Here is a 12,211-nt window from a genome sequence, read left to right as displayed (position 1 = left end):
AACTGCAATATGTAGAGAACCATCTCCAGTGCAAAGCTAAGATCCTATATAATATGTGAAAAGAGCAAGCTCTTGTGCCAGAACGGTGGGGGATTGTCGGAGACGGTTTCTAGCCCAGTAATAATCTCCGGAGTCTCATCGCTCTTTCCAATGAGGATTGCTTCGGCCAATATGTGATGAAGCTCACGGTCGGAGACAAGCATATAATCCAGACCTCTCAACGTAGAAATCACCGCCTCCGAACCTCCACTGCTATCAATATTCTGGATGAAACCGAGCCCTATGATCGGGCCAAGGTTGATCACCGAGGCAGGCAGGTTGCGGGCTCGTCTCTGGGACACCAAACCGGTCATAAACTACAAAGGTGTCAGCATGTCATGACTCAGATGAACCCGGGAAGGAACTTACATTATTAGCAGCATCGTAGTTGGCTTGGAATGGCTGCCCAACCACAGCCGAGATGGACGATAACAGCAGAAAAAAGTCAAGATCATCCCTGGAGAAGACCTCATTCAGGACCAGAGACCCGTCCACCTTTGGCCTCAGTACTTCCTGTAGGTCGTCGTACGTTAGATCGGAAAAGAAACAATTCGACTGAAGCATTGCGCCGTTTGCCACACCTCCGATAGGGGGCATAGTGCTAAGAATGTGGTTGCGGAGGTTGATCATGTCTTGATTCTTGGTAACATCTGCTGCCTTGATCACAACATTGGCGCCTTGCTTTTCCAGCTCTTTTATCCAGAGTCCGTCCTTGTCGGGATTCCTATTACTGTTAGTAGCTATCCAAATCACAGCCTTGTCTGTACGCACCGGCTTGTGATCACAATGTGACGTCCACCACTCCCGACAATCCATCTGGTGATAGACTGGCCGATCTGACCGCTAAGGCCAATAAGAACATACGTCTTGTCCGGCGAGAAAAGACCCGAAGGATCAATAGGACGGACAAGGGTTCCAGACTGCTTCTCAAAGGGATCTGAAGCCTCCACTCTCCGCCTTGAACAGTTGAGACGATCGTTGCGCTTCTTGTCGAAAAGCACCCTCGGGATGAGAAGTTTCCCCCGTTGGACGGACAGCTCCGGTTCGACCGTCCACAACCTATTTGAGCTATCGTCTCTCATCCTAACGGCCCCGATGAGCCGAAGGAAGCTCTCCGCGACGAGGGTCTGGCTGCCATCAATTTGATCCAAATTGAGGACCTGCAGAACCTTGTCCGGATTTTCAGCTTGGACGGCTCGCACAAGTCCAATTGTACCGCTTTGGTGCGGGTTTAGATTTTCGGCGCTATAAGTGACCCACAAGACTGTCTTGGACCCGTTCAGCAGTTGATGCAGGCCTTGAAAGGTATCACGACTGAGACTTTCCAGTACTGACTGATCCAACTCGGTCAAGCTAAGCACAGCTTCCACTTGGTCAAGGTCTCGGCTCTTCAAGTCGGTCAGGGACCTAATTAGCATGATTTCTCCGTCCCAGACACATCCCAATCTGCTCTGGATGGCCTCAATGAATTGTTTAATCTCTTGCGTGACGCCACCTATAACAAGAAGTGTTCCGCTGGTAGTAAAGGGCGGTTTCGAGTTTAGTGGACTTGTGAGAAAGTTGACTTGATCATCGACGGCCTGTGACAAGATGACAAAAGGCGAATCCGGTTCTTGATCCTTTGCCAATGAACTAACTCCCGAAAACCCAACGCTCTGCAAGGTGTCGTGTATCTCTTTGCGGACAAATTCTGTTGCTTCTAGCGGCATGGCCTCTTTTACCGTCATCGTCATCAGTAGAAAACCCCCTGATTTTAAGAGACCTCGGATCGATTTCATTGTAGCAAACTCCTTTGAGGTGGCCTTCAGATGAATTATCAAGTCGAAAGAGCTCAAATCGATTGGGCCAAGGGCGGTGGTTTCGTCCAACCTTCCAACGTCCCGTAGAATGTCAACAACTATGAACTCGATAGCTGGGTCGTCTGACATCAAGCCCCGCCTCATATCGTCAATGGCCCTGTCCGATGCATCCGCAATCGTGTATGAGCCCATGGAATTTCCCATCGCATGACATAAAGCTTGAACCAAGTTGATGCATGACGTCCCAACTTGGAGAATTTTTAACTTTGCGTAGCGATGTGAGATCAGTCTGCTTGCCGCAAGTATATACTTGTGAGCCTGCGAAAGGCCAAGGCGCTCGTAACTGGAGATATGGTTCTCTTGCTTGAGCCCTGGCCCCGAGAGAATGTCTGGTCGCCATATCTTTTTCAAGTACAGCTGTCTGTCTTGCCTTTCTGTAGAGCGAGTTATGGGGCTTATGGTGACATTTTCGAGGCGGAATTGTAATTGCGCAGTGTCTGAACTGTAGACGTTGACATCTCCATAAATTATTGGTATCTCTGATTCATACCCGGAAGTATATTCCTGTAGGTGCGCATCGACAGTTACTGAGGCTGGTGTATCGAGGCCGAAGCATGAATTTGGAAACAATGTCAGACGACCGATCTTTGTAGGTGCGAATGCCGTCCATAATGAACCATCCCGAGGGGCAGCAAAGGCAAGTAAGAGTGTCTGGAAGCAAGCTTCCAGGATGGCTGGGTGAAGCAGAGCCGATATACTTGATGCTCCCCCGGTCGTCGGCGCGACGACACCGCATGCATAATCCATACGCCTCTCAGCAGAAGTCAAAGCTCTGAAAGGTCCACCATAGCTCAGGCCAATGTCTCTCAGGGAATCGTAAAATTGATTGATGTTCACAGGTCTCAACCCGCACGGCTTGGATGGTCTGGAGGAGGAAAACAACCCTAACTCGTGGTCCGCAAAAGTCATGCGTAACCTTCCCTTGGCTACCGTGACCGTGTTCGGATCCTGCGGGGCGCTCTTATTGAGACTGAAGTCTGCCTGGACTGTGTCAATTCCATCGATACCAGAGTCGACAAGACTGCTTATAGATAGCGAGGTCTCAATCTCCACTGAAGATGCTTCTAGTACAATCGGTCGCCCGATGGTAATGTCGGAGAGCTCGATGCTGTCTGCTTGTTTGCCATTGCTGATATCCATCGCGGCCGCAAGGGCCATGACGCAAAACAAAGCTGTAGGAATAACGGTCTGATTCTGTATGTGGTGAGCTCCCAGCCATGGCAAGTCTTCTAGCTTGAAGATGCGCCGCCATCTCGGCTCAGATCCCGTACCACCAGGGACTCGGCTCCCCAACAGCTCGTTAGGCAATTCTAGCATGACTGGTTTGACTGAATGTATCGAACAGGACTAACTCCCACCTCATGAGAAGTGCCGGGTCCAGTAAGTTGCAAGTTCTAGAAACGGCAATATTAGAAAAGTTCAGACGGGGAGGAGCAAAGCTACCTGGAAACTCAACATTCGGACTAATTCGGTGCACATAGCGTACCCAGAACCGACGCGCAGTAACTACAGTGAGGCCATTACTCAATGTACAATATTGCGCGAGAAAACGCACCTCGATTAGCTCCTACAGATTCATCCGCAGCTAAAACGATTATTACGATTATATTCCAGATTGCAAGACTGACTATTATTTCAAACGGCCTTCAGTAACCTGTGATAAATCCGTACATGCAAACATTCTTCCTCATACATGACTCAAGCGCTAACTGCCGTTGTATCCTTTTTCGAAGGGTACTTCTGCGCCATATAAGTCAGATCGCCCTTCACAACGTACCCAATATGGCTCAGTGCGAGCAGTTCTTTCATCTGCGGGCTAAGTGTCTCTTGAAGCTCCTTTGGCAGCTTGGCTGACCAGTTCGTCAGAGGTCGCATGTGAGGCGCAGAGTAATAGGCAAAAAGAATAGCTCGATCCTCGTCCGTGGTGACGTTGGAACCAGAGGTGTGCCAGAGGCGCCCATCAATCACAACAATGTCGCCCGCATCAGCTTCAAACGGGACCAGCAGATCCGGCGCGTTATCGGGCACATCGTCCCAGGTGGTCCACTTGTTTGATCCCGGGATATACAAGGTTGCACCATTCTCCTTGGTCATCCTCGTCAGGCACCAAATCACGTTGACTGCCCAGACATCCAACCACGGCGCTGGAAGGACGATGCTCTGGTCCGAGTGTAGAGCCATGCTCTCCGCGCCAGGGCGAGCAATGTTGGCAGAGAAGTTGCTGACCAGCACCTGTTCGCCTAGCACGGACTTGGCCAAGTCCAGCCCGGTCGGGTTGATGAGCATGTCTCGCCAGTATGCGTCCAACTCGGGGAGATAGAAGACGCGCACGTTCGCAGGGTTAGGATCCAAGATGGGCTGGAAAGTGCCTTCGCCACGAGCCTCAGTGGCAGCTTTCGCCTGCCAGAGACGATCGAGTGCATCTTTCGCTTCTTCCTTGGACAAGATCGCAGGGATCTTGACCCAGCCATGCTCTTTCAGATGAGCCTTGGCATCTTCCATGTTTAGCGTCATGGTCTCGAAGAGGGTCCTTTGATTGTTGGTGGTTTATGGTGCATTCTCGCTCTTGAGCCTTAGGGACACCCACTGACTAGCTAATAGTGCCTTCGTGTCTACTGAGGTTGTCGGCAAGTTCCATGTAGTGTTCGGTAAATTCGGTCAGTCACGAAAGGAAACAGGACCGAAGACCTCCGAAGACGTAGCTCTAGAATATTACTGACGCCTCTGTCGAGTAAGAAGATTTTGGAGGGGACAGTTGATTTGATTTGCATTAATAACTGTTTTAGAAACAAGTGTTGTCACGAGGCTTTTTATAGCTCTCACCGCAATAGTACCGGAACTTAGTACTTGAGTAGGTAATTAGTATATACTTAGGAACAGGGGTAGAAAGTCGTACTAAGGGCGTTCGTCATCACTCTCTTATGACTGCATTACTCTGTAGGCAGCAATGTATCAGCCCTGAGGACACAAATATTCTTCGTCACGTCTTGTGAATGCTAATTTCTCTCCAACCCATCATCACAAGCACAAAACTTGACAATGGATCAGTCTATGAAGCCCCTTCTCCCACCCACAGAACAACCACGTCGACATCTGTCGGCTTCTACTGTCTCCGTAAGCCCCTCAATGAATGGCCGAGAATCAGGATCTGGAAGTGAACTGCTAACGCCATCATCAACAGTTCGTTTTCCCAAATCAATTCAGTCTCAGCACGCTTCTCTGCATCGGTGCTCTTATGCAGATCATCCTCTGCGCCATCCTCCCCCTCCGCTACGCCGCCGTCCCATGTATAACTGTCCTCCTCCTATCCATCCTCACCACGATCCAAAATTGCTTCCAGCCGAAAACGAATCCTTTCATGACCGATGTCGTTCCCGGACGGACTACGGCGCAGATCCCAGGCAAAGATGGAAAGTACGGCCCTGAGCCAGGGAAGGGCTCCGTGGTCGTGTTCCACCTGGGATTACAATACAATCACCCCCTGGGGGTTTTTGCACCGCACATGCTCGAAATCTCGAACAAGTTTCTCGCCCTGCAACAGGATATACTCCGCCGTAAGGACGAGCTCGGCCTGCTGGCGGTTCAGAATTGGCGAGGCAGCGAGCGCAGCTCCAACAACACCACGCTGATCAAGTATTTCTTCAAAGACGTCGAAAGTATCCATAAATTTGCCCACGAACCGCTACATAAGGAGATTTGGGCGTACTATAACCAGCATCAACCCGGCCATGTGGGTATCTTCCATGAGACATTTATCACGACAGATGGCGGATATGAGAGCATGTATGTAAATTGCCATCCAATTCTGCTTGGAAGAGGCGAGGTCAAGGTCAATAGTCGCAAAGACAGCAGAGAGAACTGGATGGGGACACTGGTCAGTGCGGATACACCGGGGTTGAAGTCTTTTAAAGCAAGATTGGGTAAAGATAATTGAAGCTCGAGGGAAAGCCCTCTTCCAATGACAAAAGTTGCGCCGCTTCGGATGCACGAGTTACGTAGATCTGACAGGCGAATGACCCCCATCCAGTAGCTCCTTCAACCGGTCTCCACTCGTCTATATCCTTAGTTTTTTATTTCTCCATTTGCATCTCCATTTGCCTTTCCGTTAGCGTTTCCGTTGGCAATATCTGGTATGGGGATGGGTCCGCCTGGAGAGTTCTCCAGTCTCGCCGTCAAAACCTCGACGCCTGTTTCCGTAACAAGCAGGGTATGTTCTATCAATATCCAAATTAGTATCTAGAGCCTTCAACTGGCTTCGGAAATGTCTATACGCACCGAACTGTGCGGTCCGCTTGCCGTCCACGGTAACGTTTGTCCAGTCATCTGGCCAATACTTTTCTCGGTTGCCGCCCAAAGCCAGGATCGGTTCAATCGTAAATGTCATCCCAGGTTTGCATGTTCCCACAGCCTTGTTCTTCCCGTAGTGGGGGATCCAAGGAGGAGGGTGGAATTCCGAGTTGATACCGTGGCCGCCCCAAGTCTTGATGACGACAAGGCCCCTCGAGACTGCGTGCTTCTCGATGATCTTGCCAAACTCTCGAATCGGGACACCTGGTTTGACGATCTCAATAGCCATGTCCAAGGCCTCTCGCGTCGTTTCAACGAGTCTGATCGAGTCCGGATCCGCTTTGGCCTTGTCACCAACGTAGTAGGTCTCGTTCAAGTCGGCATGATATCCGCCGTGGTAGAGAGAAACGTCGAGGTTGAGTATGTCGCCATCAAGAAGAACTCTGTGATCAGGAATGCCGTGGCATACCACCTCATTGACAGATGTACATATCGACTTGGGAAAGTGATTGTAGTTGAGTGGAGAAGGATATGACTACCTCCCGGTTTAGCAACCAAACTTGACATGTTTCACCCAGGCGTGCACGTCACTTACATCTCGCTCGATGCAAGCATTGTGGCAGATTTCATCCAAGTAGTCTGTGGTCACCCCGGGCTTCACCGCCGCGGCAGTGATGTCGAGTACTTCGCGAGCCAGCCTGCACACTTTGCGCATGGCCTGCTGACCCTTTGCATCCAAGAGGTCCCATTTTGACCTGCTCAGGCGCATCTCCCGCCTTGGAATGCCCGTCTCGGCCCAGTCGGGTCGTTTGATTGATTTGGGGACCGATCGTCGCGGGGAGAGTGGATATACGGGCCTGACCGAGCCGGTGAATGGGTACGTCGGAAAGGGGTTGAAAAGTCCGCTAGCTGTAGCGCGGTTAGCGAACCAGTCTTTTGAGTTGTGTGCCGCCCGGGAGTGGGCGGTTACCATTTTGTGTTTTGTGCATCGCCGCCTTGTGTGTGGTCTGGATTATAATCAATTTTAGTTGCTCTGGAATAAGGCGTCCGCGCGGATGCGACCTACCCAATTCTTCTTGAAGCAGTCTTGAGAGCAGAAGTAACTGCCTTTGACGCCGAGCTTCAGACACGTCGGACATTGTAAGGTCCCCGCTTCATTGTCACAATCGGTTCCGCAGCACTTTTTCTTGGGATCGGAATCGGACATTGCGGCGGCGATCACGACTGTATACTCTGAAAAGTCGAGGGAAAAGATAAGAAGACCTCTTACTATCAGAGTGAATTTCACGCGATGATGAGCGATGACAGTGAAGAAGGAGAGGTTGTTGTGAGAGTGAGATGGTGGTGAAATGTAAGTTGTCTGGTTACCGCCCATTACGAACCTAACAAGGTCAGATCCACTTCACGTGACCATCAACGACCTGACCCGAATTTGGACTATTTACATCGCATCTTACATAAGCGGATCTGATTCGAAGCGATCGAAAGACGCCAAAGAAGGCGGTCAGGTGCACAACTAGTGTAGTCCCTAAATGTGGCTAAAGTGTAAAGTGAAATGCATGAGAGCAATTGTGGGATAGCCCATTACTAGGCAGGTACTAGCAGCATACACGTCACGCCACATTTACTACTAAGTTTCGGGTAACCAAAGGTGGGGCAGCCTACCCACATAAAATAAATATAAACACCAGTTGGGTTTAATTCCAATGATTATTTCATGTTCCATACTGTGTAGTAATTATTTTCAAATCTTACATATCTAGCCTTACTAACTAGTTACCTGCAAGTGGTTGAAAAGGGTTGTCGCTTAATACTTTCAAGTATCTCAAAGTGAACCGACATCAATCAATATCACAAGATATGGATGGTGTATTGAACTTATGGACTAGTTCAGCCCGGTTTGAAATCAGAAATAGGCAAAAGACATCACACATACCAGGCGCTGGTAGGATACGTGTGATTCAGTACAGGACAATACAGAGTACATACATGTATCGCTTAACCAAGACAGGAGGCAATCCATCGTAGCGGGTCAACCCGACTCCGCGCCGAGATTTCACGAAAGCCCCTCGGTGACTGTGACCAAGGTGGCGGCCAAGATGCAAAGAAAGGCTGGAACATTCACCAACAGTGTTCGTGCGCGGTGTTTAGGCAGCCATTCCTGGAGTGCGTCTTCGTTTCGGACTCCGGCCGTCTTGACATCGCCAATGCGGCCGAGGATAGCAAACATGGTCGGCCCCCAGCAAAAGTGAGCGATACTGAACAGCGCGCCGGCAAAGTACAGGTTTCGAGCCTCCCGGCTCTGTCGGCTGAGTCCATTAATAACACAAAGGACGGTCGCAGGGGGGTAGGTTAAGCCGATGCCCCAGATCCCAGGACGCATGAAAGCGGGCAGGTATCGAGGGAGGAGTTTGCCACTCGGGTGGGCGGCGTCGTTGCGTAAGGACGGGTGCAAGAAAGCCCCAAGCGAGATGTCCTGCGACCAGCTAAACATCAAGGATGCGGACGATATGACCAGTGGGGAGATGCGGAGAAGGGCTGTTCCCAGCTGGGAGACATCATTGTTTGAGCCAAATACAGAGGTCATCGTGGGAATGTAGTAGATTGTAACTGAGAGCTAATAATGATCAAACGAATCTGACCCAAAGCTTGACCATTCGACTTTAATAATAGCATATACTTACTAGTCCTACAATCATTTACGCCGAGGCTATCGGGGCAAACTCATTATTCAATGACCCTTGACGCCAGACAGGGCATCAACGCCCCTTGGGAGAGGATCCTTCTTGATAAGGATACAGTCCACCTGTCACGAAGCCAGAGAGACCCACTGTGTGGCGTTAACGCTTGCTATAAGACTTTCCTCCTGCCTGGCCTTGCCATATTCGGCAATGCTTCCGTATTGGGATAAGATTCGGCTTCTCCGAATCCTGAGGTATACGGTGTACTCCGCCATGCCTGACACAGGCGACATCGAGGAGATGATATTTGCTCCTGTTCGGCAACGGTCTCGGCCTGAATGCGAACTCATTTGGCCGGCACCGAGCCAGCCATGCATACCAACAGGAGAGCTGTAACATTTTACAAGGCGGGTGATGATGTAACACGCGCAATCCACTCTGCATTCAATCACTCAAGGCACTATACTTCATTTCTCCAGCCTGGAATCCATCTTCCAGTGTCGTAACAAGGATCCAGTTCTTGATCATGACTAGAATAAGTCCAGACTATGATGCCATCGTCATTGGCGCAGGCTTCAGTGGTGTCCGATCTCTCTGGGAGCTCCAGCGACTGGGCTTGACAGCAAAATGCTTCGACGCCGGTTCTGATGTAGGGGGCACCTGGTGGTGGAATCGCTATCCTGGATGTCGGACTGATGGCGAGGCTTGGGTATACGCTCTGAAATTCCTGCCAGAGCTGTTGGACGAATGGGACTTTACCGAGCGCTATCCCGCTCAAGAGGAAATCCAGTGGTATCTAAGTCGTGTCCTCGACCGATACGACCTCCGCAAGAACATCAAGTTCAACACCGAAGTCAAATCAGCCCATTACAGTGATCATGACAATCTCTGGACGATCACTACGGCGGATGGGAATGTGGCCACGGCGCGATACTTCCTTCCTGCCACGGGTATCACGTCTATTCCCAAGGAGGCGCCGTTTCCTGGGCTTCAGTCCTTCAACGGGGAGGTATACCAAGCTTCGACGTGGCCAGAGCACGAGGTCGATTTCCAAAATATGCGAATTGGTGTGATCGGCACCGGTTCGACAGGCATCCAGGTCATCACCAAGCTGGCCCCCGTGGCAGAACAGCTGACTGTTTTTCAACGGACACCAAATTTTGTCATCCCGGCGCAAAACTATCCTCTCGACGAGCAAAAAAGGGAAGAGATCAAGAAGACTTTCGATGCGACCTGGGATATTGCCAAAATAAACCTGGCCGGCCACGCGGTGAAGCATTCGGGGAGAACGGTCGCGAGTGTTGGCGATCCAGAAGGGATTCAACGTCACTTCGAAGCCGGCTGGGCGCGCGGTTGTTACGATTTCCAGCTCGGGACATTCGACGATTCCTTTATGCATCCAGATGCTAATGCCGCCACGGCGGGCTTTATCCGCGAGAAGATCCGCTCCATCGTTCGCGACCCTGAAACCGCTGAGGCTCTGTGCCCATCCTATCCCTTCGGTGCAAGACGTCCTCCTTGTGCAGATGGATACTATGAGACATTCAATCTATCGAACGTCAAGCTCGTTGATATCAGCAAAGATGAGATCGAAATTTACGAAAAGGGTATCAAGACTGCGTCCGGAGCGGAATATGAGCTGGACATAATCATCTTGGCACTGGGCTTCGATACCGGCACAGGAGCAATGAACAAGATAGACATTAGAGGGAGCCAGAACAAGTCACTGCGGGAGTCCTGGACGCAGAGACTAGAAACATTTGCTGGCGTCTTGGTCCATGGTTATCCGAACATGTTCATTGTCTGTGGCCCTCATTTACCCGCAGGGAACCAGCCTGTCAGTCTAGAAGCATTTGCAAGCTGGATCGGCAAGACCATTGAGCATATGGAAAAGAAGGGGCTCGCCAGCATCGACGTGTCGAACGAAGCCATGAATGCGTGGACGACACACGTCGAGCAAGTATGGGGTGGTTCGTTCCTAGCCAAACATGCTCACGAGCAAGGCTCTTGGTTCGTCGGGACCAACATTCCCGGAAAGCCGTCCAGAATCATGTTTTACTTTGGTGGAATGGTCAACCTGGAGCCTTGGCTCCTTAAGGAACTGGAAACTGAGTGGTCAAGCATGAACTTTACGCTTCTTGAGGGTGCCCAGAAGGCTAGCAATGGTGTGTCAGAACAGCCCAGCATGGTCGGCGGGGTCCACGTCACACCCGAGGTGCTGGAGTCTGTTCAAATACCTCTCGAAGCTGACAACGTGGGCATGACTCCGGCGGAGAAATCCAAGCTCGTCAATGCTGCTACCGCTGTTTACATTGACACGGCTGTCAAAGAAATGAGGATGCGTGGACTGGGTCCGAAGCAAGATCATCGGGTTCACTGGTGGAAAGTGATGCAAGACTTTGTTGATTCCGAGGAGGGGCAAAGGGTCCTCCAGGAGACACCTTTAACCAAGGAAGGACTCGAAAGTTTAATCTCCAAATTAGGGATTGAAGGCGAGGTGATTGCAAGAATGGGCCCAGAGATCGTGAACATCCTGACCGGCAAAACCCACGCCCTTGCGCATATTATGAGAGGCGATCTGCTCTTCCGCGTATATCTCTCAGACGAAGGTAGGCGGGCCAACCGCTACATGGCCGAATACGCCAGAATCCTCACCTCACAGCGCAAAGATCTCAGAATTCTGGAGATTGGCGCTGGAACAGGTGGCACCACTTCGGAAGTCCTCAACCTGTGCAGCCCCAGTGGAGAGTCATTCTGTGCCAAGTACATGTACACCGATCTCTCGCCGGGCTTCTTTAATGCTGCAAAGACATCGCTGAAGAAATGGGAGCCCCTCCTGACATTCAAGGTTCTCAACATTGAGGAAGACCCTGCGAGCCAAGGCTTCGAAGAGCACACATATGACCTGATCATTGCTGCCAACGTCATCCATGCCACGGCACGTCTAACGAACACTTTGAGCAATGTACGCAAGCTACTAAAGCCCGGTGGTGTCTTCGGACTTGTAGAGCTCACCAGGTTAACTCCTTTCTATAACCTTGCGTTTGGTCCGCTTTCTGGGTGGTGGGCTGGTGTTGACGAGGGGAGAACAGAGAGTCCCTTACAGTCCCCTCAGCAGTGGAATAATTTGCTCAAGCAGACTGGCTTCTCTGGCGTTGATCTGGCTGCGTATGATCTTCCCGGACCGGAGAGACATAGCTGTCTGTTGCTGTCGACGGCCTTGGCCAATTCTGCTACCAATGGGCATTGATATCATTTAGTTAGACAAACAGACATGTTTGAGGCTATGTTGAGATTTATCTCTGTACATATCAACTCCTTCCCAACTCTATTTTACTCTACAGG

The 12,211-nt window shown here is 50.7% G+C and overlaps 6 protein-coding genes across 6 annotated transcripts; 2 read left to right on the top strand and 4 right to left on the bottom strand.

Moving 5' to 3' along the window:
• Window positions 1-44: 44 nt before the first annotated feature.
• Fma-KR (putative PKS-like enzyme) lies at window positions 45-3,215 on the bottom strand (the record flags this gene model as incomplete). Its single annotated transcript, XM_043293598.1, has 3 exons — window positions 45-356; window positions 409-763; window positions 811-3,215. The coding sequence occupies 3 exons, from the start codon at window positions 3,213-3,215 to the stop codon at window positions 45-47; spliced, it is 3,072 nt and encodes a 1,023-aa protein (XP_043149533.1).
• A 381-nt stretch (window positions 3,216-3,596) lies between these two features.
• On the bottom strand, window positions 3,597-4,412 carry fmaF (Fe(2+)/2-oxoglutarate-dependent oxygenase fmaF; the record flags this gene model as incomplete). The annotated part of the gene is made up of 1 exon (XM_043293597.1): window positions 3,597-4,412. One exon carries the CDS (start codon window positions 4,410-4,412, stop codon window positions 3,597-3,599), a length of 816 nt encoding a protein of 271 aa, XP_043149532.1.
• Window positions 4,413-4,937: 525 nt separating this feature from the next.
• Window positions 4,938-5,832, top strand: fmaE (monooxygenase fmaE; the record flags this gene model as incomplete). The annotated part of the gene is made up of 2 exons (XM_043293596.1): window positions 4,938-5,012; window positions 5,080-5,832. 2 exons carry the CDS (start codon window positions 4,938-4,940, stop codon window positions 5,830-5,832), a joined length of 828 nt encoding a protein of 275 aa, XP_043149531.1.
• Window positions 5,833-5,960: 128 nt separating this feature from the next.
• fpaI (putative methionine aminopeptidase, type I) lies at window positions 5,961-7,392 on the bottom strand (the record flags this gene model as incomplete). Its single annotated transcript, XM_043293595.1, has 5 exons — window positions 5,961-6,112; window positions 6,174-6,720; window positions 6,781-7,094; window positions 7,156-7,192; window positions 7,252-7,392. 5 exons carry the CDS (start codon window positions 7,390-7,392, stop codon window positions 5,961-5,963), a joined length of 1,191 nt encoding a protein of 396 aa, XP_043149530.1.
• Window positions 7,393-8,241: 849 nt separating this feature from the next.
• Window positions 8,242-8,772, bottom strand: Aud_008729 (uncharacterized protein; the record flags this gene model as incomplete). Its single annotated transcript, XM_043293594.1, has 1 exon — window positions 8,242-8,772. The coding sequence occupies one exon, from the start codon at window positions 8,770-8,772 to the stop codon at window positions 8,242-8,244; it is 531 nt and encodes a 176-aa protein (XP_043149529.1).
• Window positions 8,773-9,392: 620 nt separating this feature from the next.
• Window positions 9,393-12,116, top strand: psoF (bifunctional monooxygenase/methyltransferase psoF; the record flags this gene model as incomplete). The annotated part of the gene is made up of 1 exon (XM_043293593.1): window positions 9,393-12,116. One exon carries the CDS (start codon window positions 9,393-9,395, stop codon window positions 12,114-12,116), a length of 2,724 nt encoding a protein of 907 aa, XP_043149528.1.
• Window positions 12,117-12,211: the final 95 nt, after the last annotated feature.

The sequence above is a fragment of the Aspergillus udagawae genome (genome assembly GCF_001078395.1).
Source record: "Aspergillus udagawae IFM 46973 DNA, scaffold_7, whole genome shotgun sequence".
Taxonomy (NCBI): Eukaryota; Fungi; Ascomycota; class Eurotiomycetes; order Eurotiales; family Aspergillaceae; genus Aspergillus; species Aspergillus udagawae.
The sequence above is the reverse complement of the archived record's forward strand: the minus strand, read 5'-3'. Positions and strand labels throughout refer to the sequence as shown.